We start from the raw sequence: 25,015 nt of genomic DNA, 5'->3' as shown, positions 1-25,015 counted from the left end.
ACAGTGAGGTAGTGACGTAGTACTTCGACGATTTGTCTGAGGTCTTTTGATTGGACCACGAAAACTAGTGAATTTAATCAGATAAAATGAAGTATATCTTCACTAAAGCCCTCCGTGGCCATTTCATTTGTCGCCGAGAATCAAATAGATTACACGACATTTGAAAATTGGCAAAAAGTAGGGGTTGAAATGGGAAATTAGTGTCCGAATGGATCGAAGTCAAGATAGCTCAAGTGGTAGAGTAGCGGCATATCTAACCAAAGGTCGTGGGTTCGAATCCCGCTCATGGTGTTATTAAGTTTTTTTTTTAAGTCTTGATTGGGATTCCACGTCAGTCTATAGTCAGTCGGTATGGATAGTGAGGTTAGTGACGTAGTACTTCGACGATTTGTCTCTTTTGATTGGATGGCTTGGCAGAACCCCACACTTCCACTCCGTATGAACAAAGTGGTTGCAGTTGTTCAAGTAGTGTAGCATTTGTTTGTTAGCTGTTTAGTAGCTTAGCTGTTAGTAGTTGTTCGAGTCTTCTGTTAAGTTGTTGTCTCTTATGCTTTGTATGGGGATTCCACGCCAGTCACCTATCTAGCTATAGTCCTAAGAATTTGACTTGACTGGAATTCGCTACCTCGTTATTGTCGATGTACATTGAGAACATTTTTCTTCATTCAGTTTTGTCCTCCACTTTTTGCATCAAGAAAGACGATTTCTTCTCATTTTACTTATAACTGGAACAATAATTTCTTACAGCATAGTATCTTATTTAAAAAACAACAACTTTTAGATGTAGTAGTAGGAGTATAGTATTCCTAAAGAAGAAACGCTCCAAGCTGTGAAAATCGTGTTTTAAATTTAAACAGAAAACAGGGTCCGGCCGCCCACTAACTACCAATCGGTCAAAGGCGGAGAGTTTGATAAATTGTTGTTCCTAGTATAATTAAACTGAACTTTGCTCATTAATAGTTGTTCTGCCCACTTGACAGACCCTCCTGAGGAGGGAAACAACTTGTTTCTCTGCTATGAAAGAAAACCGAACAGAGGCCCGATACCGCAGGCCTCCCTCGCACGCCCTAAGAGGTTGGAATTAGTTTAGGGTTTATCGGTAATAAAAGAGGGTATCTTTACCCCTCTGATGTGCAGTCGGAGGGTGGCGAGTTTATCACTTGCTCGGAAGCCCGCATCCGACACGATTTTTCTTTTTTCTCTTTATCGGCCCTTCTATATTGCCGATTTTTCACAAAGGAAATTTCTTAAGCGATATTACTTAGATAACAAGTACAATTTAATCTTTAAAACATTAACGCTCACCCTTACCTTACGACTTCCCCTACTTTTATCTTTTGAAGTTTAGCGTTAAGTTCATCATTAAAAGTTTTTATTTATATAACCTTTTAAATACACATCTATGTGAGAAATTTGAGTCTCTTGAATATTTTATTTCAATTTTCCACAACATATAAAAAATCAGGCGCAAATAGTTAACGCAAAATATGCCTTTTTTAAAAATATTGTCCCATCAATAATGAGTCTCTTGAATATTTTATTTCAATTTTCCACAACATATAAAAAATCAGGCGCAAATACTTAACGCAAAATATGCCTTTTTTAAAAATATTGACCCATCAATAATGAGTCTCTTGAATATTTTATTTCAATTTTCCACAACATATAAAAAAAACAGGCGGAAATACCTACCGAAAAATATGCCTTTTTTAAAAATATTGTCCCATCAATAATGAGTCTCTTGAATACTTTATTTTAATTTTCCACAACATATAAAAAAATCAGGCGCAAATACTTACCGCAAAATATGCCTTTTTTAAAAATATTGTCCCATCAATAAAAAAGAAGTCAATAATTTATTTATGTTTTTATCTAGTTCACTAAAATTAAGGCATTTTATTATTTAGGAAAAGAAATATAATTAAATTCTTAACTTTCAGTTTATTGTTATGTTAAATTTATTTGCATTTTTCTTTGCTTCTTTTTTTCTTTTTTTAATTGAAGAAACTTTATTCGTACATTATAGTTATTATCACAGTAGATACTACATAATATTATACAAAAAAAATGACATGAAACGTATGTCATGACACAGAGCGGCGTTTTTCACATAGTATTTAAAAATAGGAAGCAATGACATATAAATTAATAAGTAAGAAATAAGTAACAATAAATTATTATTATTTTTTTTCACATTTGTCTATTCAAGTTTCCTTATCCAGATCAGAATGCCTTTTACGTTTTAACCGTCTTACATGTCTCGGGGGTGGCTGATTGTTGGCGATAACCTGCATTAGTGGGTTAGGGTGTGACAGTATTTTTTTGTGCAGATCGTAATTTCATCAACTCTATCCAACTGCTGTGGGCAGGAGTGGAGGGACCTGAAACCGAACTGACTTTGTGGGATTACTGATTCTAGCTGAGATAAGAGGTTAGGTAGGAGAATTCTTTCAAATACTTTTGAGAGGAGACTAACAAGACTTATTGGTCTGTAGCTCTGTAATTCATCTCTCCTCTTCCCGGGTTTGGGTACCGTAATGATGACAGCATGCTTCCACTTCCGAGGATATTAAGTAGTCCGTAGAATCGTATATATGTGCGTGAGATACACTAGTCCTTTACGTGGGAGATTGGCCAGTAGTTGCTGAACAAAGCCCCCTTCATCTGGGGCTTTTTTATTGTGTTCTTGATCTCGTTGGGAGTGAATAAGGCAGGAAAAGGTGAGTGAAAAGGTGTGTCTTTTGTTATTATTTGGATTGTTCTTTTTTAATTTTTTTCTCCTCTCTTATTTTTTTGTAATTTTTTGCTTCTTTTACAATATTATAAGCGTGTAAAACACACTGGACGCACTCTCTTTGTAAAGGAAAGGCTGTCTATATGCAGAATAAAAAAATAAAATAAAAATAAAATACACCCCTAATTTAATTAGTAGCAGTAAAGTCAAACTGATTATCCTAGAACCTGATTGTCTTTCTGATACTTGGTAAAATTAGAATTTAACACTTTGGTATAAAACAGACAGTCCGCCAGTTTTTGCTGTTTACATCCTTAGCTTGATGATTAATTTTGGTCTGCTCCGTCTTTCTGATCGTAGTACCTGACACAAATGACTATGCCATATTGAAGGACTTTTTTGAGTACGAAAGAACTATGGAAAATTTTACCCTTGGAGCTTTTTCCAGATGATCCACAATTTGCGTTAAATAGAAGAGTTAAACAGGAGGATCCGTGTTTTTGTATCTTTGATTGGTACAAGAATTTCTTGTGAAATGCACCTTTTTGTCGAAGCTTAGTTTCGCTGATGATGTCCTTTTCTATGAATCTATTTAAATACCTTGGAACAATAATAGAATATTCTGCAGTGTTCGATATCATGTATATTACATTTAATTAAGGGTTTTTGTTAAGATAAAAAAGTCAATAGCACTAGCGGGATTCGAACCCACGACCTTCGGTAAGATACGCCGCAGTTCTACCACTTGAGCGATCGTGACCTCAATCCACTCGAACACTAACTTCCCATCTCAACCACACCTTTTGAATTTTCCCTCCTTTTGCCATTTTTCAAATGTCGTGTAATCTATTTGATTCTCGGCGACAAATGAAATGGCCACGGAGAGCTTTAGTGAAGGTATACTTCATTTAAACTTATTAAATTCGCTAGTTTCGTGGTCCGCTTGAACAAATAATATCTTACAATTAATTAAGGCTTTTAGTTGAGATAAAAAAGTCAATGTCCATGAAAAACCAAATAAAACAAAATCAAAATTAATGAATTTTTAGAAAAATTATTTAATTATGACGGTCTGGATGAAAAATCAAATTAAACAAGATCAAAAATTCTTGATTTTTTAGAAAAATTATTTAATTATGATGGTTAGGATGAAAACCAAATTTAACAAGATCAAAAATTCATGAATTTTTAGGAAAATTATGTAATTATGATGGTTCGGATGAAAACCGAATTAAACAAGATCAAAAATTCATGAATTTTTAGAAAAATTATTTAATTATGATCTTTAAGATGAAAAACCAAATTAAACGAGATCATAAATTCACGAATTTTTATAAAGATTATGTAATTATGATGGTTAGGATGAAAACCGAATTTAACAAGATCAAAAATTCATGAATTTTTAGAACAGTTATTTAATTATGATGGTTAGGATGAAAAAACAAATTAAACGAGATTAAAAATTCATGAATTTTTAGAAAAATTATGTAATTTTAATGGTTAGAATGAAAACCAAATTAAACAAGATCAAAAATTCATGAATTTTTAGAAAAATTATTTAATTATGATGGTTAGGATGAAAAACCAAATTAAACGAGATCAAAATTTCACGAATTTTTAGAAAAATTATGTAATTATAATGGTTAGGATGAAAACCAAATTAAACAAAATCAAAAATTTGTCTTACCTTTTTGGAAAAAATTATAGTTAACCATGCCACCCACCACAATTTAACCCATTTTTTTTTTAAAGCAAAGTGAATGGAATTTAGTCTTCCATTTCTATCTATGACAACTCGGGCAAATCTTCAATCTTAAATGAAGCACAATAGTGTCTTTTACGATCCGGCGGCCGAGTATTAGAATACCAATCTGGATCCGGGTCGACCAAGTTCATCCGAGGGAGGACCGGATAAAAGGAAACTTCATTTGCTCCTTATCTCCCCCAAACCCAAGAGGACCATTTTGTTGTTTTAATTAATCTCCAGATGTAGATAGAGAGGATTGGGCGACGTCGTGCTTTAAGATTTTTTGCCCTTGTTTTTGAACCTCTTAGAAAGAGCCGGCCTGTATCTTTCGATCGGCTGTAACCCTGGGTTAAATGGGGAGCAATTAAAACGAATTATACCCCAAAAGCCTTTTTCCAAGAAAACCTTTTTTTCTCTGACTGAAGGAAATTGAAATAGACTGTTACACCGGGCAAGAAATCAGTCGGGCGAATAAAACATTAACGTTTAAAAACTGGTAATATTAAGGGGAAATAAGGAAAAAAGAGATTGAACGCCTACAACTAAGACATATTTTGTAACCGCAAATTGTGTTGTAATTTCAAAAAAAGTTCTATAAAACAACAGATGTGAACTCGCCTGGGGAACGTTGTGAAAATTGGAATAGCAAATCTTATAGCAATCTAATATAGGAACTCTCTAACTTGGTTAAGGGCCCCTGAGGTACGTGTCACTGGGGTTGAAGGGATGACAAGGGCAGAAGCCTCCTGAGTCTAAAACAAAATATAAATCATTCTCATTATAATAAAACCGAAACTACACATACCAGTAGACGAACGTTTTAAGCCAAAATAGCGATATTTAAATAACTTTTTTTTTTTTTAGAAAAAGTTAACGCCAAATATATTTAGTTTATTTTCCGCTGTAATCCCTCATCGCTCTGTCTTATCCGCGACCATCTTTTTCCATCATAATTTCTCTGCGAGTCCCTAACGACCTTCTCTTCAACTATTTCTTTCACGATTTCTATAAACTTTTCGTATCTTTCAAAACAGTTAATTTTTATTTTATTTTACAAATTTACATGTTTTATTTTGAATGAATTTAAATTTGCGAGAGATTGCTATTCTCTGCGCGCTGGACCACGCCGAGCAGCACTGGATTTCGGGCCCGAAATCAGTAAAGCCGGGAAGACACTTTCACGATGCAACGCTATGCTACGCTACCCGAAGCCACCCGACGCAAATCCGAAGCCCAATAAGATTGTATTACCCCCGTGCACATCTCCTCATGCCACGCAGCGCTACTCTACGCTCTGCGATCCCCACTGTCCAGATTTTCGTCGGGTAGCATCGAGTACACTCGAAAAATCGGACACTCATATTTTTATTCAAACTACCTGTATTATTGTCGTTATATTAATTTCAACCTACTTATTTTAATATAAACCAAAGATTATATTTATATAAACCAAATATAAACCGAGATCAAAAATTCACTAGTTTTTATTTAAAAAAATGGTTTGGTATAAAATGGATCAAAACATCGGAATACCATTTTTTGATATAATGAATTTAACTAACAATATATTACACGGTTTATCTCATAAAATTTAACTAACAATTTATTTCATGGTTTTGCTCATTTTCATCGAGAAGTTTCAGAACAGGACACTCATATTTTTTTAGTTTATTTCAAACTAAGTATATGTAATTTATATTAATTACAACATTCTTATTTTAATGTAAACAAAATTAAACCAGATCAACAATTCATGAGGTAATTTAATTATTATGGTTAGGATAAAAAACCAAATTAGACGAGATCAAAAATTCATGAATTTTTAGAAAAATTATTTAATTATTATGGTTAGGATGAAAAACCAAATTAGACAAGATCAAAAATTCACTAATTTTTTGCAAATTTATTTAATTATGATGGTTAGGATGAAAAACCAAATTAAACAAGATCAAAAATGTATTAATTTTTAGAAAAATTATTTAATTATGATGGTTAGGATGAAAAACCAAATTAAGCAATCAAAAATTCAGGAATTTTTTGAAAAATTATTTAATTATGATGGTTAGGATGAAAAACCAAATTAGACAAGATCAAAATTGAATTAATTTTTAGAAAAATTATTTAATTATGGCTAGGATGAAAAACGAAATTATGCAATTTCAAAAATTCATGAATTTGTCGCAAATTTATTTAATTATGATGTTTAGGATGAAAAACCAAATTAAACAAGATCAAAAATGTATTAATTTTTAGAAAAATATTTAATTATTATGGTTACGATGAAAAACGAAATTAGATAAGATCAAAAATCATGAATTTTTCGCAAATTTATTTAATTATGATGGTAAGGATGAAAAACCAAATTAAATAAGATCAAAAATGTATTAATTTTTAGAAAAATTATTTAATTATGATGGTTAGGATCATAAAATTTAACTAACAATTTATAACATCGTTTTGCTCAAAATACATCAAGAACAAAAGAGGCGTTGCGATTGTGATACACGCTGTGTGACTGTTCGTAGCGCGCGCTTGACGTAGAATAGATGTGCACATCCTACCAAAACGTGGCAAGGCGTCGGGTAGCATCGGGTAGCGTCGTGTAGCGTTGCGTCGGGTGTCTTCCCCGCTTAAGGCTACATCTACGAAGTCTAGTTTCACACTGAAGATGGCGCAATGCATATGAATAACTCAAACAAAAAACTCACACTTTGGACCCCGAAGGTGCGTGCGCTAAACTCAATCAGCCCTCGAAGAATTGGAAAAATTTCACATTTGGAAGTAGGATTCAGTTTTGAGGTGAAGGGATTGGTCAAAATCCGAACTAAATACTGATATGCGATTGTTGCCGATCTGGACTACCACAGACATACCTACATATATTAGAGAATCTTCAATTAGATTTTCACCGATGAAGTGGAACATTCTTACAATGATATTCAGCGAAAATATCACTAATGTACAGAGGATGAAACGATTTAGAATTTTTTAATTGTAAAAACAACGTAACTTAATATAATACAAAGTGTATAAATTATTACTTTTTTCAAATTAATTTTTTGGTTTTATTAAATAAATAATAATGATTAATGTTGTAAAATGATCACGTCATGATTGGTAGGGATTTGAACGAGCTACGAGAGCTCTACACGGGTGTCGTTGTGGGATGTGGTGGAGGTATGAGGTGGTAGAGGTGGTTTGTGGTGGTGGATTCGCCGTCAGACCCCAACTACTAGAACTAGAAGATGGTGGTGGGATGGGTCAGCGGTGGTGCCAGAACCGGCCTTTTTTATATAATTATATTAAATAAATGATGATATTAAGATCGGTTAAAAAATTGGTTTCATTGAGTTTAATCCTCCATTTTTTAACCATTTTTACAGCCAAATAGCGTGGCAGTCAAGCCAGCGGGTGACTCTCGGCTCGTCGACCCTGCGGTCATGGGTTCAAATCCCGTTTCCCCTTCTCTTTTTTCACCCTTCCCAGTAATTGAATTATCTCAACGCATTCATCAAATTCTCATTCTGGTTAACATTAAAAAATAATTCCCTAGGTTGGTGGACCGCTTGACCAATTAATATCTTTCAATTAATTAAGTTTTTAGTTGAGATAAAAAAGTCAGTGTCACGAGCGGGATTCGAATCCACGACCTTATGCTACCTATCCAGGTCACGATAGCTCAAGTGGTAGAGCATCGGCGTATCTAGCCGAAGATCGTGGGTTCGAATCCCGCTCATGACACTGACTTTTTTATCTCAACTAAAAACCTTAATTAATTAAAAAATAATTTCAGTTAATAAGATAATAAAAGCAAAAATTAAACAAACTTACCTTGTGTAGTTTTTTCAGCCGATCAAAATTTCAAATTAAATCTATTCAGAGTAGAATTTTTGTTATTAAAGGATAACAGTGGGTTATCCTCCGAAAGGATCCCCTAAGAATAATTGGCATTGTTTATCACATTACAGTCGAGATTATTTTTGTTGACTCTATTATGAAAGTTTATCACATCCACATAACATTCGCTTCTAAAACATTTCCCGTGTTGTAAAATTAAAGTCCCTAGGGGGTTCTTACTTAACCTGAATCCTTTCATAAAATCTTAATTGTTATCTCTGTTTTATCTTTAAAAATGTAGTGTAGATTTTTACTTCTGCTAGTTAGCATAAATAGAAAAATATCAGTCGATTTTTTCGTTCTTAAGAAATTTTTCTTTATTCGGATGAGAATATCATCTGAAATAAATCTAAAAAAATTAATTAAATTTTTTCAACAATACAACACAAGCTGTTTAGACATTCAATTATGTATTTAATTGTTTTCTAGTGTTTTAATTTTTAAGGACTGTGATATTTAAAATATATAACAGGTACTTACCCAAGATTTCTTTTTATTTTCCTGTTTGTTGTAATTTGATTCATTGATTTACGTTCTGATTTAAAGGATGTAAATATTTTATATTGAGTGAGTTTTATTTTTAACTTTTATTGTTTCATACATAATAATAACAAGATCATACAAATATAGTTAGCACATCGCTTAGAGTTTAGATACATTTTTGCTATATAAACTTTTTCTCTTGATATATATATTTATATTTGATTTATATATTTAATATGCTTATAAACGAAATTAAATCGTAACAATATAGAATAATTTTTACACCATTTGATTCTTTTTCTTATAGGCGTTTTCTATTACAAGCAACATCCCTGCACTTAATATCTTAAACAATTCAACATAATAATTCATTTTAGTAGGCTTAGGAATTCGCTATGACTTTAATACTATATTTACACTGGTCGATCAGCTAGTTTCGTTTTACACATTTTCCTTTTATTTTATTAAAAAAATAAAAAAATTAACGTTTTAACACTAAACAAATGGGTTTAAATACTTTGTCTTTTTCTAAAAATTAACCCCCATCACATGGACACAAGAGTTTTGACTCCTACTAATATTTACAACGCGACGGCCCTGCAATTTATGAAGTTCCGTCGATGAACAACAGGTAACAACAATTATTGAACCGAGGAGAAAACATTTTTTTTTGGCACAGTTAAGCGTTAAGTATCGCGTAAAAAAAACATTTTTACATTAATTAAATTTAAATAAAAATTCACGATATTTTGTCTTTTTGATAAATTGGTGTCAAATCAAAACTAAAAGACGGTAAAAGAAAAGCGATGGGCGAACCACGCACTGCAGGTTGAAATAAAGCCGGCTAAAGTATCGCTCTGTACACAATTTTATTTATTTTCTCCGCCTTATTATATTTCATATATGCTTCAAGACGTTTTGTACACTAGGCTAAGTTTATACAATACACAGAGAAAGTCGGTTGTCGGAAGAACCTGCTCTGGCAAAGGTTAAAAGAATGGATTTAGTCGTCGCAGGGGGTTGTTTTTTTTTCGTTCCCCCCGGTGGTTGACAAGGGGCGGGAGGGCCAACTCGTTTTGACCCGAGTCCTTCCGCGTCCTGCCTCCAAAAGGCTTCTCCAAAACACGGCCCTCTCACGGCACAGGTGAATTTGTGCGGTAGGCAAATGGGAAAATCCTTTAAACAACGTTGGTTAAGATATATTGTTCGGGGGGGTTTTTCCTCTTTTCTTTCCCTAGGCTTCTTGGGTTCAGAGAGACGGGGCGGAAACGCAGTTATCGACTGTTTTCAAGGGCGAACAAGTTTGTAATAATGAAACAATACTGAAATAATTGGGTCTTAAAAAATGATCAGATAGGAACCCAAACACTTAGTTCTTTGCCGAGGTTTCAAAAAATTATATACCCTAAATTAGGAGTTGCAATTGTAATGAATAATTAAAAGTTAACAAATATGAATATCTATTCACAATTTTGATTCTAGGTTAATGAAATTACAAAATAGTATAAAACCAGGCAAAGGCGATATTTTGACATATCGTTGGACCGTCTTGGGGAGGGCAAAGATCGCTGTTCAGTAGGTATGTATATAGTGTTGGGTTTAGGTTTATTTATTAAAATGAATGTAATTTATTACCGTGAAATGAAGGTGTTTTTTTATCCCATTCTATGGAATATCTAGTACTCTGAGGGAATGAATGTGGCTAGATTTCGATGTTTGTATAAATGGGTATATTGTATGTTTTGTGTTTATTGTCTGTATTTGACCTGTGGTACAAATGAGAGGCTTGCTTTCCACATTATATACATAAACCAGATCAAACCTGACCCGATCATACACACGCAAAAAGGTCGACAAAACAACTGAGTGTTTTGTTTCCAATTTGCCTCATATTATCAATAATTAATAACGTTGTTATACAATTAAATCCATAGCAGTTCAGACCAATTAACATTTTTCAATTAATTAATATTTGGTTGAGATAAAAAAAGTCAGTGTCACGCGTCCTTCCAGATAAAAAAGTGTCCGAGCGGATCGAAGTCACGATAGCTCAAGTGGTAGAGCAGCGGCGTATTTAGCCGAAGGTCGTGGGTTCGAATCCGCTCGTGACACTGACGGACACTTTTTTTTATCTCAACCAATACCTTCCATAAATATTAATTAATCGAAAAAAGTTGTTATACAATGTTGATCACATGTCATATTAGCGATAATTTGGAAATATTAAAGAAGGACTTTATAGTTTTAGAAAATGAACAGAGTAATGTGTTTTAACCTAAATAAGTCATTTTAAAGAGTATCATCATAAAGGTATTGCCATAAAATCTCTTCCTTTTTGTGACTATTTTTTTCCAGATAGATTGAGAATTTTCTTTTTATTTACCCATAACCTAAAAATTACCACAACCGGAATTATCATCAAAGTTGACCATAAAATTTTTCAACGATGTGTAACCAACAAAGGTTTTATATTTAAGCGCTGAAATATTATGACAAGAAACAGTTCACAATTGCTAACATACTCTAAATAAATTCGTAAAATAAATAAAAATAAAATTATCTTAAAAAATAGAAATTCTTCGAAGACCGACTCAGTCCCACGTTGCGGCGTATTTAGCCGAAGGTCGCGGGTTCGAATCCGCTCGTGACACTGACGGACACTTTTATTATCTCAACCAATACGTTCCATAAATATTAATTAATTGAAAAAAGCTGTTATACAATGTTGATCACTTGTCATAGCGATAATTTGGAAATATTAAAGAAGGACTTTATAGATTTAGAAAATGAACAGAGTAATGTGTTTTAACATAAATAAGTCATTTTAAAGAGTATCACCATAAAAGTATTGCCATAAAATCTCTTCCTTTTTGTGACTATTTTTCTTCCAGATAGATTGAGATTTTTCTTTTTATTTACCCAAAACGTGAGAATTATCAAAACCGGAATTGTCATGAAAGATAACCATAAAATTTTTCAGTAATGTGTAGGCTAACCAACAAAGGTTTTATATTTGAGCGTTGAAATATTATGACAAGAAACAGTTTAAAATTGCTAACATACACTAAATAAATTCCTAAAATAAAAATAAAATTATCTTAGAAAATAAAATTTTTTCGTAGTCCGACTCAGTCCCACGTTGCCAAAGACTGCATCAGTATTGAGTACAATTTGTTTACAATTTGAAGACTGCTTGTGGACATGGAAAATTACTTTTGGGCCAAAGCTGAATATGTACGTCGCATGTAGAAAATGGTTGATCGATGTCTCACACAAAATAAAGGCGCAATTCATATAAATTGCGCGTAAAAATTTCCTTTATGAGAATTGTTCTTGAGCCGTCGCCAATGTCTGTTTTTCCCGTTCAAATTCTTGGTCTAAATAGAGTTATTTTTATTGTATATAGAGCTGATACTATTGTGTACCCTAGAGTGTTGAGAGTGGATGAACTTATTAGCACGAATGTGAGTGGGTCGGTGGTTTAATTTTGAGTACCCATCGACCCTCAATTATATTAATTATATAATATGCGTATCAAGTATCCACCAACCTGACTGAATGTCATGTAAATTGCAAAATAAATATTTAAGAGTGAACGAGAGTGTGAATGGATTTAGGTACTGATTGCGTTAAATGACCTAAATGACCTAGCTTTTGACATCCCCTGGAGCCCAACCTCATTGCCAGGACGAATAAGACGTAGGTCTGATCCTGGACTGCCAACTCGCGAGGTGGGTGATTCTCGTGGCCTGCCGGTAATTTATTATAAATTACACAAAAGCTGCATTGCCGGCGAGCTGCGAGAATTGATAGGCGTGTATGTACATGAATGTGAAAATTTGAGCTCATATCAGGGTTTGTCTTTTTTTAAAGAAAATTCTTTATAATTTGAAAAGCTATTTACACAACTGTGAACAATGAGAATTGATCCGAGCGTATAGCTTATTCAAATACAGTTCCTCTCTATTTGTGATGATGATTTTTGGCAGTTTGTTTGATTTCCAATAGTTTGTTTTATGTTTCATTATTAAACTATTAAAAATTTTTAAAAGTATAAGTTTAGCATAAAAATTTTCAGTGTGCTACCTTTCTTTTTACATTAATTTATCATTCGCCGATTTTCTCACCAGGTAGTGTTGTTTAATTACAAACCGTACAACAGACGGAATTTCATAAAAAGATACTGAAGACTAGATGTCAATAAATTTTAATTAAGAAGTGAACAATAATTAAGAAGTAAACTGGCTATTTTTAAAAATCAAATAAACTACTTCTTTAAAAACAAGTGTTAAAATTGTAATAAAATACCGTCATTGTTTTAATTCAAATTAATTTCAAAGAAACCATTATTGCAGTTGGCGTTTTATTTTGCTTATTTAGTATGAAAAAGGAGACAATTTCCTTTTTTTTAAGCTTCAAATGTAATTTGTTATCCAAAAAGTAAAATTTATTTGGCTTTTACATAATAGTAATGACAGACAAAACAAAAAGGAAAAGTAACTATCTAATATTATTAATAGATTAATTGGAAGGGAAATATTAAAGAAGTGTAGAGAGAATTAAGAAATTATGTTTAGGGAGAGAACAAAATTTTTCCTTTATGCCGGTCTAAATCTGTCCTGTCTGCCAAGTTTTGGCTAAAAAAAGAAAAAAAAAGATTTTTGTAAATTTAAATGTACATTGCGGAAGAGATTTCCCAAGTGTCAGTGTCAAATAAACACAGATCAAGAGTTTATTTAAAAACTCGTGAGGTTTAAAAAAAATTGAGAACAAAACGCACAAGCTTTTCTACCTAAAATATATTTCTGTTTGCCACTCATTTGATTCAAGACCTATTAGAATTTTCAAATGATCAAATAGGTCATTTGTAAGAAAAAGAAAGGTGTTATAAGATATAATAAAAAAATAAAGACTATGTACAACAACTATGTACATCAACAAATAAACGTTTGAATGAAAAGTCGAATTTTTCAAAAAATAGTTCCCTACAAAATCTTTTATGATAGCAAGAACTCATTAAATCATAACATTTAATAATGTTTGATCTTTTCAGCTAATAAACAATGACATTCAATTATTTAAATCAATATACGTTATGACAACATCGTTCATAGAATGTGTGGTACTTTATAAAATGTAAGTTCAGTTTGAGATAAATTGGTTGATTGTTGTATTTTTTTTACAATTAATAGCAGGCTAAATTTGGATGTGTTTTGAACAGAAAGAATGTTTAGAATAAATTATATTGAATGGCGAGAAGAAAAAAGTAATAAGTTGTCTCGCTAATATCACACATTCACGAACATTTGAATGTTAATTTTGCCTAAAATGTCATTTCCGCTTCTCTCAAAGAAACCCTTTTCTGCCGGGGTCGACGATTTGAGCTGTTGAAAAGAGAAAACGTATTGTCTCAAGATTCAAAATCGCGATCTGGGCCGAAAGTTTGAAAATACGCCGATTAGATTAACCGTGAGATGGGGATGAAAATGTACAATACGGCCGTGATATGAGATGCACCGCCTGAGGGCGGCTCGCTCGGTCCAAGGGATTCCTGCCTCCGCGGGGGCGGCGTGTCCGGGATCGCGGCGTACGCGGAGCCACCCTCGTCTTCGTCTTCTTCCTGGTCTTCCGCCACTACGGTCGGTATCGCAGGGTGCCGGTTGTTGACGACTGGACCTGGGATCTCTGGAAAACAAACAACATTTTCGTCCAATCCGATACGTATCGTTGACATCATCCTGATCACTTTACTGGATCCGTTTTAGCTGGTTTACGTTTCGCCAAAAAGTGGTTCGGTTTCAAACCATCTTCAGTGAGGAACTGGAGACGGACCCAGTGAAGGGATCAGCAATGATCAATTGTCAACCACTCGCAAACCAACAAAGACCAACAAGTTTACATAATCGTTTATGAAATTAAAAGATTGTGGTGGCCACCTGCAGTTACCACGGTACTCGCTAGGTGCCACTACCGGTCCTGGAATGGTCTCGCCCTCCACTCTGCAGCGAATCAGAGCAGAGCCATTACGTATAAAAGCAGAGCACTGCCCCACTGGCTTCAGACTCGTCTCTCTGACAAGTTCTCGCTAATCACTTTAGCTAATCAATGGGGCACCGACGAAGATAGCAATGACACTCGCAGCATTAACCTCAAACTCATCATCATAGCCGACTTGGCTACTGGCCAACTGCTGCACTCGGCTATGTGCAGCACCAGAGTCAACCGACTCTCGTCCTCGGAACAACGGCACTCACACAAGGTCTCGACTTTATTCATCGTCTCAACACTTCAAAACAACACCGGCCTTTGTCAAGGCTACCAAAAAAACTCCCACACACTAAAAGATTATAGTTCATTGCTAATTAATATAAATCTTATACAAATCTAATCTCGATTTAAAACAAAAATTACTACCGTGAGCATAGTCAAATACCAAAGGAATCATTTATGCTTTTTATTTAATTTTTGATCCTTCTATTTTTTTACATAAAAAATCTTTTATAAATAATAAATAAGTAAATTATAGGGGGTATTCACGATCTTTGGGTTAACCATGTTAATTCTGTTAGGTCGTGTTAGATCGAGAAAAGTGATGACGTAGACTTGTAAGAATCGGCTAGTTAATATTACTCGATCTAACCGGCCAGGGCTAATGTCGAAAATGTAGTCACTTTGCTATCCGATAGGGCGTAGGTAACCAACATGGCAGCCATGAATTTAACAGCTGTTTTTGGTTTACATGTTTAATCTTAAATACGCATTAATGAAATCAGTCCAATGCATTTCTTTTGTTAATTTCTGACCTGTCCTTATACTCTCATTCATAATAGGTACATCCCATATCCTATAAAGTTGTAGGCAGTTTGACGTTAGGATACAAGTTAGGTATGTCGGCACGAATTAAAGGGTGTCATTTGTTAGTACTTTTCGAGTGCGTAGATAGCATTTTGAATGAAAGAGTTGATTAATTTTGCTTTTTATTGGCATCTTACAATTTAACACGAAACAAAACAACAACAAGACTTCAAAGACAGTTATATCTTTATTTTTGGTTCTACCAGTCGCCAAGCGCAGCATTGTGGAAAAATGAACATTTACTATGCTAAATAAAAAAAAGGGGGCGTTCAAGATCTTACTGTATATTTCTCGATTTGAGTTAACACGAATTAACAAACATCGTGAATAGCCCTAGTATGCTATTATTTACCGTATAGTCGAATGCTCCTTTCGACCTCGCCCAAGGAATTTTTCGCCACGCATCTGTAAGTGCCGACGTCTGTTTTTCTGAAATTGTGAACCTTGAGCATCATCCATGTCTCGAATAGGGACCTGACGCTAACTTTGGTTTCGTACTTGTCGCTTGTCACGACCATGTTGTCACCTGAAAACGGAAAAAAATCTATTATTTTCAAATGTTTATTTAAAAAATTAATAATAATTGTTGAAAGAAAAAGAACTGAAGTTGTGAGGTAAAAAATCCTCCTTCCATTCGGAAAATAGCTGTATTATAAATTCTATGTGTTTTTATAATGTATTAATTAAAGCTAATACAAACCAGATCAAATGGTAAACTCACCAACACAATGACAAATAAAATTATTTGGTTTGATTGGATTATCCTATTTACTATTTGTTCCTTATTATTATAAATTACTGATCACGAGTCATCTGGATCACGATATGGTCTTGATGTAAAAGCAAATTTAATTGTTACTGTCCAGCTTTCCACCTATTTTAAGATCATCATCAGAGCAAAACAATTGTGTACAAATTGAGTTTCATTTTGATTATAATTTTTCTTTAATTATTTACCCTTAATGAAAAATGTATCTAATTATTAGTTCTCAACCAATAAAGGTTTTCATTAAAAATATGACATGTACGATGTTCTTGAGCTGCTGTTCTCCTTAGGTTCGATATCACGTTTTTCAACCTTGCAAAGGTTATTTCAGTAAGAAAAGTTCTAAAAAAACATAAAAGTGAACGTGTCCTTGGAATACTTATAACATAAAGCAACTTGGGTGAAATCCTAGAAAATTTTGATGAAAAAGACATTGCACGAGCCAAAATCGAGTATTTCCAAAAAAACATGGGTTTTGCCATCTGAGCGGATACTGTGTATTCGGAAACGCGAATTTTTCAACGGAAATGTTGTCATATTGTGGACAATTTAATATAGTAGGCAAAATAAGGGTCAGATTTCTATTTAAGTCGTCCTGGTGGCACTGAACTTCGTTTTATTTAGTGAATCCGCCAAGGAAGTATTGACATTTAACCCTTTAACACCCTGCATACAAGAAAATAACCCTGTTTTTTTATTGTGTATTTTTCCGTTTCTGATTGTTTAACCAACGACCTCTGGCAGACGGATCCAAGATCCATGTCCTTAAATGTTTTGAAATCAAAATGGTCATTTTTCCTTTCTTAAGTTCAATAAAGCTTATTGATTATTATTATTATTATTATTATTATTATTAACCCTGTTTCGTCCAATAAGTGGAGTAGGGAATCCAAAAACTCGCTTCCTTCTCAAGAACAATTCTCATGGTGGTATTCATACGCGCACTTTATACGGAGCCGAGAAATTGCACCTTTTAATTAGGGGTAAACATTTTTTTCATTCTTTTTTCATACCAGATAATACCCTGCAATGGCCCAAAAGTATGTGTCCATGTTTCAACCTTGGAAAGATTATTTCAGTAAGAAAAGTTCTAAAAAACATAAAAGTGAACGTGTCCTTGGAATACTTATAACATAAAGCAACTTGGGTGAAATCCTCGAAAATTTTGATGAAAAAGACATTGCAAGAGCCAAAATCGAGTATTTCCAAAAAAATATGGGTTTTGCCATCTGAGCGGATACTGTGTATTCGGAAACGCGAATTTTTCAACGGAAATGTTGTTATATTGTGAACAATTTAATATAGTAGGCGAAATAAGAGTTAGATTTCTATTTAAGTCGTCCTGGTGGCACTGAACTACGTTATATTTAGTGAATCCGCCATGGCAGTATTGACATTTAAACCTGTAACACCCTGAATACAATAAAATAACCCTGTTTCTTTATTGTGTATTTTTTCGTTTCTGATTGTTTAACCAACGACCTCTGGCAGACGGATTCAAGATCCATGTCCTTAAATGCTTTGAAATCAAAATTGTCATTTTTCCTTTCTTAAGTTCAATAAAGCATTATTATTATTATTAACAACTAATTAAGGTTTTTAGTTGAGATAAAAAAGTCAATGGCACGAGCGGGATTCGAACCCACGATCTTCGACTTGATACGCCGCTGCTCTACCACTTGAGCTATCGTGACCTCGATCCACTCGGACACCAACTTCCCATCTCAACCGCACCTTTTGAATTTTCCTTCCTTATCAATCATTAAATTTACTAATTTCGCGGTAATTAAAAATGAAGTATACTTCACTAAAAGCTCTCCGTGGCCATTTCATTTGTCCCGAAAAACAAATAGATTACTCGACATTTGAAAAATGGCAAAAGGAGGGAAAATTCAAAAGGTGCGGTTGAGATGGGAAGTTGGTGTCCGAGTGGATCGAGGTCACGATAGCTCAAGTGGTAGAGTAGCGGCGTATCAAGCCGAAGAACTAAAAACCTTAATCAATTGTAATATATTAATTGGTTAAGCCGACCACGAAATTAGTGAATTTAAGGAATATCCAATAAGTGGAGTAGGGAATTCAGATACTCGCTTCCTTCTCAGGAACAATTCTCATGGTGGTATTCATACGCGCACTTTATACGGAGCCGAGAAATTGCTCTTTTAATTAGGTGGTAAACATCAACCTTTTTTCATACCAGATAAACATCCGGCAATGGCCCAAAAGTATGTCTATGTTTCAACCTTGCATAGTCCATCCTTAATGGGGTGAGGAACACCCTTCTTTCTACGAGTCAGATCCTCCGAGGGCTATTGACCGTGCTCTTGATATGCGAGAGTTTCTCTGCGATTCGGCCCACCGTCGCTACCACTTTCTTTTAAAGAGATTTTGCTAAAATGGATTTTTAGCGTCAACGGGCCTGATCGCGATGGTTAAGTTCACCGGCCTCAAAAGTCCATCACGCATGCCGATCTTTATAGGCCTTAAGACCATAATGGAGTGTATGACGAGGATGTTTCTATACTTCTAGAAAACATAATTTTTCGCAAGTTGCCACTTCCTTCAATGTTATATAATTTTTTTACGTTAATTTGAAATATATTAATTACAAAAAAGGCGTAATTGTAGTAATTTGTTGCAACAATGATGTATATTAAAAGGATTTGTGTTTAAAATGAATGTACCAATAAGACGACACAAAAGATGGCGAAACGTCGCTAAAAATAAAAACTGCTCTTTCTTTGTTTGTGTTAATAAAAACCTATAATAACTTAAAGCTTATATAAAAAAAGAAAAATAAGATCACTGTTATTAATTTTATTATTAAAAATTACTGGGATTTTGGCTGAAATAAGTAAGTTTTCCAATGTCTAATAATCTCTCGGCTTCTCGGCTCGGTGGCCTTTAATTCAAGGGAATGAATTCAACTTAATGACAATATTTTCATAGGAAAATTGTTCTAAATTTATATATAGAGCCAATTAAGTCATTATAAATGGCCATTTATTCGACCATCGTCGGACAGCGCGTGCTAATACGACTTTCCGACCGTGAACGACATAATTTATCGGATTATCTTCGGCGGGAAACTTTCACAGGCCGGTCCATTACACAAATGACTTACGCACTTAATGAAATTAATCGCGATTAAGTTCTATTTCGGCAATTGGGGCCTTAGGTGGCCTGTCATAAAAGCCGTCGCACGATTTCGATAGCCAAACAGCATTAAAGCCCCATCAACAGATTGGCTGACTTATCTGTAAAGTCACTCCGATCGGTTTGTGTAGGTAAGAGGATTTCCCGGTCCACCTTAATCTAATTGAAGGAAGGGTTAATTCAATTAGCCGGGACTTGTGCGGATTTCCACACTGCGACAAATTTTCTCCTGAGTGCATGAAGCCGTCTGACGGTAGCGTGCATGTTTCAACTTTACGCCAATGACCAAAACGTCTTACCCAGCTGGAGAAGAAGAAGAAAAAAAAACTTTATCTCTCGTTCGGGAACATCGGTTTAACAAAATATGCTGAAAAGTACAGAAGCCCGTGAAAAATTGATCATCTTAAGTTCGATTTTCATTTCCTAACACGTACGGCTTAAAAATTCATGTACTATTTCTTTTGCCCTGGAAAAATTTATATTCTTTATTTTGTAAAAACACCTTCCGATTGATTAAAAGTTAAGGTACACAGAATTTTTCTAACTTTTAACAGATGACACTTGATTTCTATTAACTAAAATTAACTTTCTGAACATGTCAGTACAAAATAAAACATTTTAAAATAATTTTGTTTTCTTGCCATGTCATGAAGTTCTTTTTGTTTATTGACCATAATGCCTAACTTTTCGATCATTTTGTGACCCTTTCTCAAGGCGAGACGTCTACAGAATTACACTGACAGGCAAACAATTCCACCCACTTGTAAATATAACTTGATTTGTATATATTTTTATGTATGAATCAAATTTTCACGTTTTTTGACGTTTAATACTTGAGTCTTTGTCTAAAAAAAGTAAATTGTTAACGAAAATGCAAAAAAAGACGGACAAATAAAATTTGTTTTAATTTTGTTTTAGATTTTTAATTAACATTTCAATATCGCGTATTTCTCGTCTGGCCTTAATTATACTTAATATATTTTCTACCTGTCTGGAAATATCTCTTTGATGGAGGTTAGCCGATTCTTCACGAAGAGTCCTTTCAAGATTGTGAAATGTATTAGGAAGTGATGGACGTGCTCTCATTAATCTTTTGAGGTTATCCCATAAATGTTCGATGAGGTTCAAAACTGGAGAACGGGGTGGCCAGGCTAAGAACCTGATCTGTTGACGGTACGTTTGTTCTATGCGAGCGACATATGAACGGGCATTATCGAGCATTAGAATAGGATTGTCGCTGATTTCATCGAGGGTAGGATATGGACTATGTTCAAAAATTTCATCGAGGAACAATAAACAACTCTGTGCGACTCTCCATTGAAATTCCCGCCACACCATCACTGAGCTATGTGAAAAGGTTGACCCTGGGAAAAATTACAGGCTTCGCACCTTTCATTTCGCCTTCTCCACACACTTTCAGGCCCATCTGGAGATCGTAGAGCAAATCTACACTCATCTGTAAAAAGTACAGCAGACCAATCGTCCAAAGACCAATGGCTGTGGTCTCGAGCAAATAGGAGCCGTGACACTCTGTGTGTTCTGGTCAATTCTGGTCCTCTTACAGGGCGAAAAGTCATCAGTCCTTACTGATTTAATCTTCTTCGAACAGTGCGTTCAAAAATTTGTACACCTCGAAATTCCTGGAGCTGATGACAACTGCAAGTTGCCGGTTTCGCAAAATTCTCAAAGTCAAAAAACAGTCATTCTATGGTTCTTTTACCCTAGCACGTCCAGAACCAGGCCTTCGGTAGGAGCATTGTTTCGTAGAGACATCAATAAGTGCCACACCACTCGCAACATCCTCAGCACTAAGTGGCATTTTTAAGTTTCAAAATTGAAATTAAGAAAACAGAGTTGAAAACTAACAGTTTATTGCTTCAGAATCCCAATGAGACGGAACAAACATTTTTGGAAAAACTATGAGACAAATTAAGGGCAGAATTGACTTTTATCGAGAAAAAAAAATCCATCGGGTGGACTTTTTTTTCTGTCAGTGTATTTCAAAACCAAACACCAAAATAATATGGATACACAAACTGCTTTATAGGTTTGAACAATAAAGCCAAAAGTTTACAAGTGTAAGTAGATAAGGAAGGCCGGTCCTGTGCCAGCCTCCGCCACACTACCACCGCTTCGGCCTCGTTCCTCTCACCCTCATGGGATCTGACGTCTTACTCACTTTCATCAGACATAGAATCCACCACATGGGGAGAATGTTGTTGCGAGTATATAGTGATCAAATGCAAGACAACAATAGCAAAAGTTTTGGCTAAAAGGCTATTGCTGAAATAACTAGGTAGAAAAATTGGCAGTACCCAAAGCATTAGAATGAGGGGAGCAGCACTACCAGGAAGATGGCAAAATTAAAAATGTAACCGATAGCAAAGCCACCCTAGGTTCAGTGTTCAATTACAAATTCACATGCCACTGATTGAAAAGATAAGATCACCAGCAAGACGGGAGCAACAAAGTACAATTTTCGTAGGTAAAATCGCATATCGAAATCGCAAGGAATGAAATCGCAGATCAGATGGCCGTGGAAACATGCCGGGTGAAGGCCTGCCTCTTTCCTATACCAGGATGCCGATAACAGCTATTCAAAGAAAAATAAGAGAAAGTAGCCTGGAAGGATGGGAAAAATCGTGGATTTTGGTCAAGGGGAAAATTACAAAAGAGTTTTTTCCCACCATCACCTCACGTCTTCGTATCGAGAATCTCAAAATCAACCAAAGAACGACGCAAATATCGGAAGCTGAATACCTACACCGACTTCAGATCATCAGGCCTACATGTCCTTTTGGACAAACACTACCGCAGACAGTAGACCATTGCTGTTGGAATGCGACTGGTTCCCATTGGTGCAACGCATCGTGATGCATAGACTGCGACGTCCCATGGCAAAAAGCGAGTTTTTGAAGAATGTAAATCAAAATTTTTACAGGCTCTTAAAAGAAATATTTATTTTCTAGGCCAGAGGGATAGACTGTCATTCAGTTAGTGAAGTTTTAATGTGTTTTATCTAAATGCAAAATGAGATATGGAATTTCATGAAATACCTTAATGTGCGCGGTGCATGATGAAATAAACGTATCAAAAAAATTATTATTTGGGAAAATTTGAGTTTTTATAAATTATCTCGTTATTAGTCGCATTACAATAGTAAATGTTTGAACGATAGTGTTTCTCCGCCATTTGCCAAATATTTGAGAATGTACATATTTTAAGCTAACCTGAGTCAATGTATACCTTATTCTCAACTTTGAAAGTTATATCTTTTCTCTCTCTCTGAGGGTTTACCTATTTAACATTAAGTTTAATAGACCTCAGTTAGTTTTCCATCGTATTTGATCATTATAGTTTCCACATTTCCTTGGGTTAATTATTAGCAAATTGTTTATTAGTCACAGTAATTTTCTCGTAGTTCTTTTTTTTTATACCTTTCTTGTATTTACAGTTGGCAGAACTGGTGTAATTTTGGCCAACCTTTGAGAGCAGGAAAAACGGGAACAGCCGAGGGCAAAGTGGGCTGTAAAGTTCACATCAAAGCACATGACTCTCTAGACTGGGCTAATTGAAGAAAAGGGGAAACGATAACTTGATCAATGAAGGGTGCTATAACAAACTTTTAACGGCTAAATATATTTTTCTTATACAGGGAAATTGGTGAAACAAATATTTTTCGTCAAATAACTGAGAATTTGGCACGTCTCTCTGCCACATGGGTCTTTGAGATTCTTTAGCGTGCGCACTTGGCCGTCATGCCTTATCACACGTTTAGATTCTAAAGTGAGGAGCGTCTCACTTCTGCGCACGGAAAATCTGCCGTGAGGTTCGGTGTAGAATCCCGCAAATCCACTTACTAATCGACGGACATACTTATCCCGCTTGCCCCTTCCGAGGGGGTGGATTAACGTTTTGCACTTAACTAGTTGGGCGCGTACCCGCGGTCGAAATGCATCGGCCGAGTCTCCCACGCACTCCCTAGACGACAACTCTATCTTCCTGGTTGTAGGGGCTCCGCTAGCGTCGAAACCTCCCGATACGCTCCGGCCGCGGTTTCGATTTTAGTGGAATCTCTAACCACTCCCTAGAGGAGACCATGCCTACGGTAATGGCAGCCCAGACGACCGCTACCGACAAGCATCCGCCCCCGTCCACCATTCCTTACGAGGGACGCCGTCAGCGTAGTCATAGCTCCTCGCTGGCTATACGCTCCCGGCAATCGGATCCATCCGATTCCCACGAGGTCGGGAGGTAATTCGGAGGTCATGCGCAAGTACGATGGTCCACGGCCAAGAATGAAACACAGCTTCTTCTCTAGGTACCCGCTATGGGTCTCACCACTAAGCCACTGCGAGTCCTGACCCATGCAGCTGAGCTTGAACTTGGAACGAAAATACGCTGCCCCACAGTTCAAGATAGTTATGTACCTTCCCCCGTATATATATATATATATATATATATATATATATATAGATGCTAAAAGTGTCTATATTCGCTCCGCTGTTGTACACAATTTTTTCTTTCTGACGTGACAAATGAGAATGCTCTTGGCGACACTCTTCTACACAAGCTTCACTTAAACCACATGTCAAAAATTGAAAAATGAAGCAATCTTTAGATAAAAAATAAAGAATAAAGTTTATCCCCTCAAAGTTAACTTTTACACTCCGCCTATAGACATGGCCTAGCATATGCTCATATAAAGGATATGTTACTCAATCCGACAAAGTTAACTATTTAGGATTTACGTTTAGTAGAAGACTAACTTGGAATTCACACGCACGATTAAAAACAGACACTTAACAAACGATTAAAATGCTTTATTACCTGCTAAATAATCAAAATTACCATTAAAATCAAAATTTTCGACACACACATACCTACTCAAACCTATTTGGGTGTACGGGGGTTAGGGTAACACAAATACGATTACTTCATTCCACATAGGCTACTGAAAAGAATATGGAGATCTCTCAAAATCCAGAGTGGCTGCCAATGGGTATCTTTCGCCATAACGCCTGTAATGCAACAAAAATAAATTGAAACCCAATCTGCTGGCTGTATATAACCATGTACAGAGTCCCGTTCAGATTTAAAAGGACCGCCATGCCCCTCCACACACTCAAACAGTGAAAGGAGTAGGGGCCAAGAAAGGGCTATTTTTTTCAAGTCCTAGAAGAGATCCCTTTCTGGCATGTGTAAGTAAACGGCTATTATTGGTAAAAAGGTAAAATTTGGTGTGCATACTATTCAAGTGAGTTAATTTTTATTACTTTGGCGTCAAAATAAAAAAATAATAATTGTAATTTAGTTTTATAATAAAAGGGTATATATTTTTATAAAGAAAAATAAAAGAAATAATATTTCATTTTAA

General features: G+C 35.1%; 1 protein-coding gene across 1 annotated transcript in view; it reads right to left on the bottom strand.

The window, feature by feature from the left end:
• Positions 1-11,750: 11,750 nt before the first annotated feature.
• LOC106668389 (lachesin-like) overlaps positions 11,751-25,015 on the bottom strand; it is an 85,893-nt gene continuing 72,628 nt past the window's right edge. The window contains exons 4-5 of the mRNA XM_024230338.1: positions 16,069-16,242; positions 11,751-14,546 (exon numbers count right to left, since the gene is read on the bottom strand). Of these exons, the coding sequence (XP_024086106.1) occupies positions 14,320-14,546; positions 16,069-16,242 (401 nt within the window). The 3' untranslated portion in view covers positions 11,751-14,319. The remainder of the gene's footprint in view (positions 14,547-16,068; positions 16,243-25,015) is intronic.

This window comes from Cimex lectularius, unplaced genomic scaffold, assembly GCF_000648675.2.
Source record: "Cimex lectularius strain Harlan isolate CLEC.00 unplaced genomic scaffold, Clec_2.1 scaffold245, whole genome shotgun sequence".
Classification (NCBI taxonomy): Eukaryota; Metazoa; Arthropoda; class Insecta; order Hemiptera; family Cimicidae; genus Cimex; species Cimex lectularius.
Note: the sequence above shows the minus strand (reverse complement) of the source record. Positions and strands in the feature narration are given on the sequence as shown.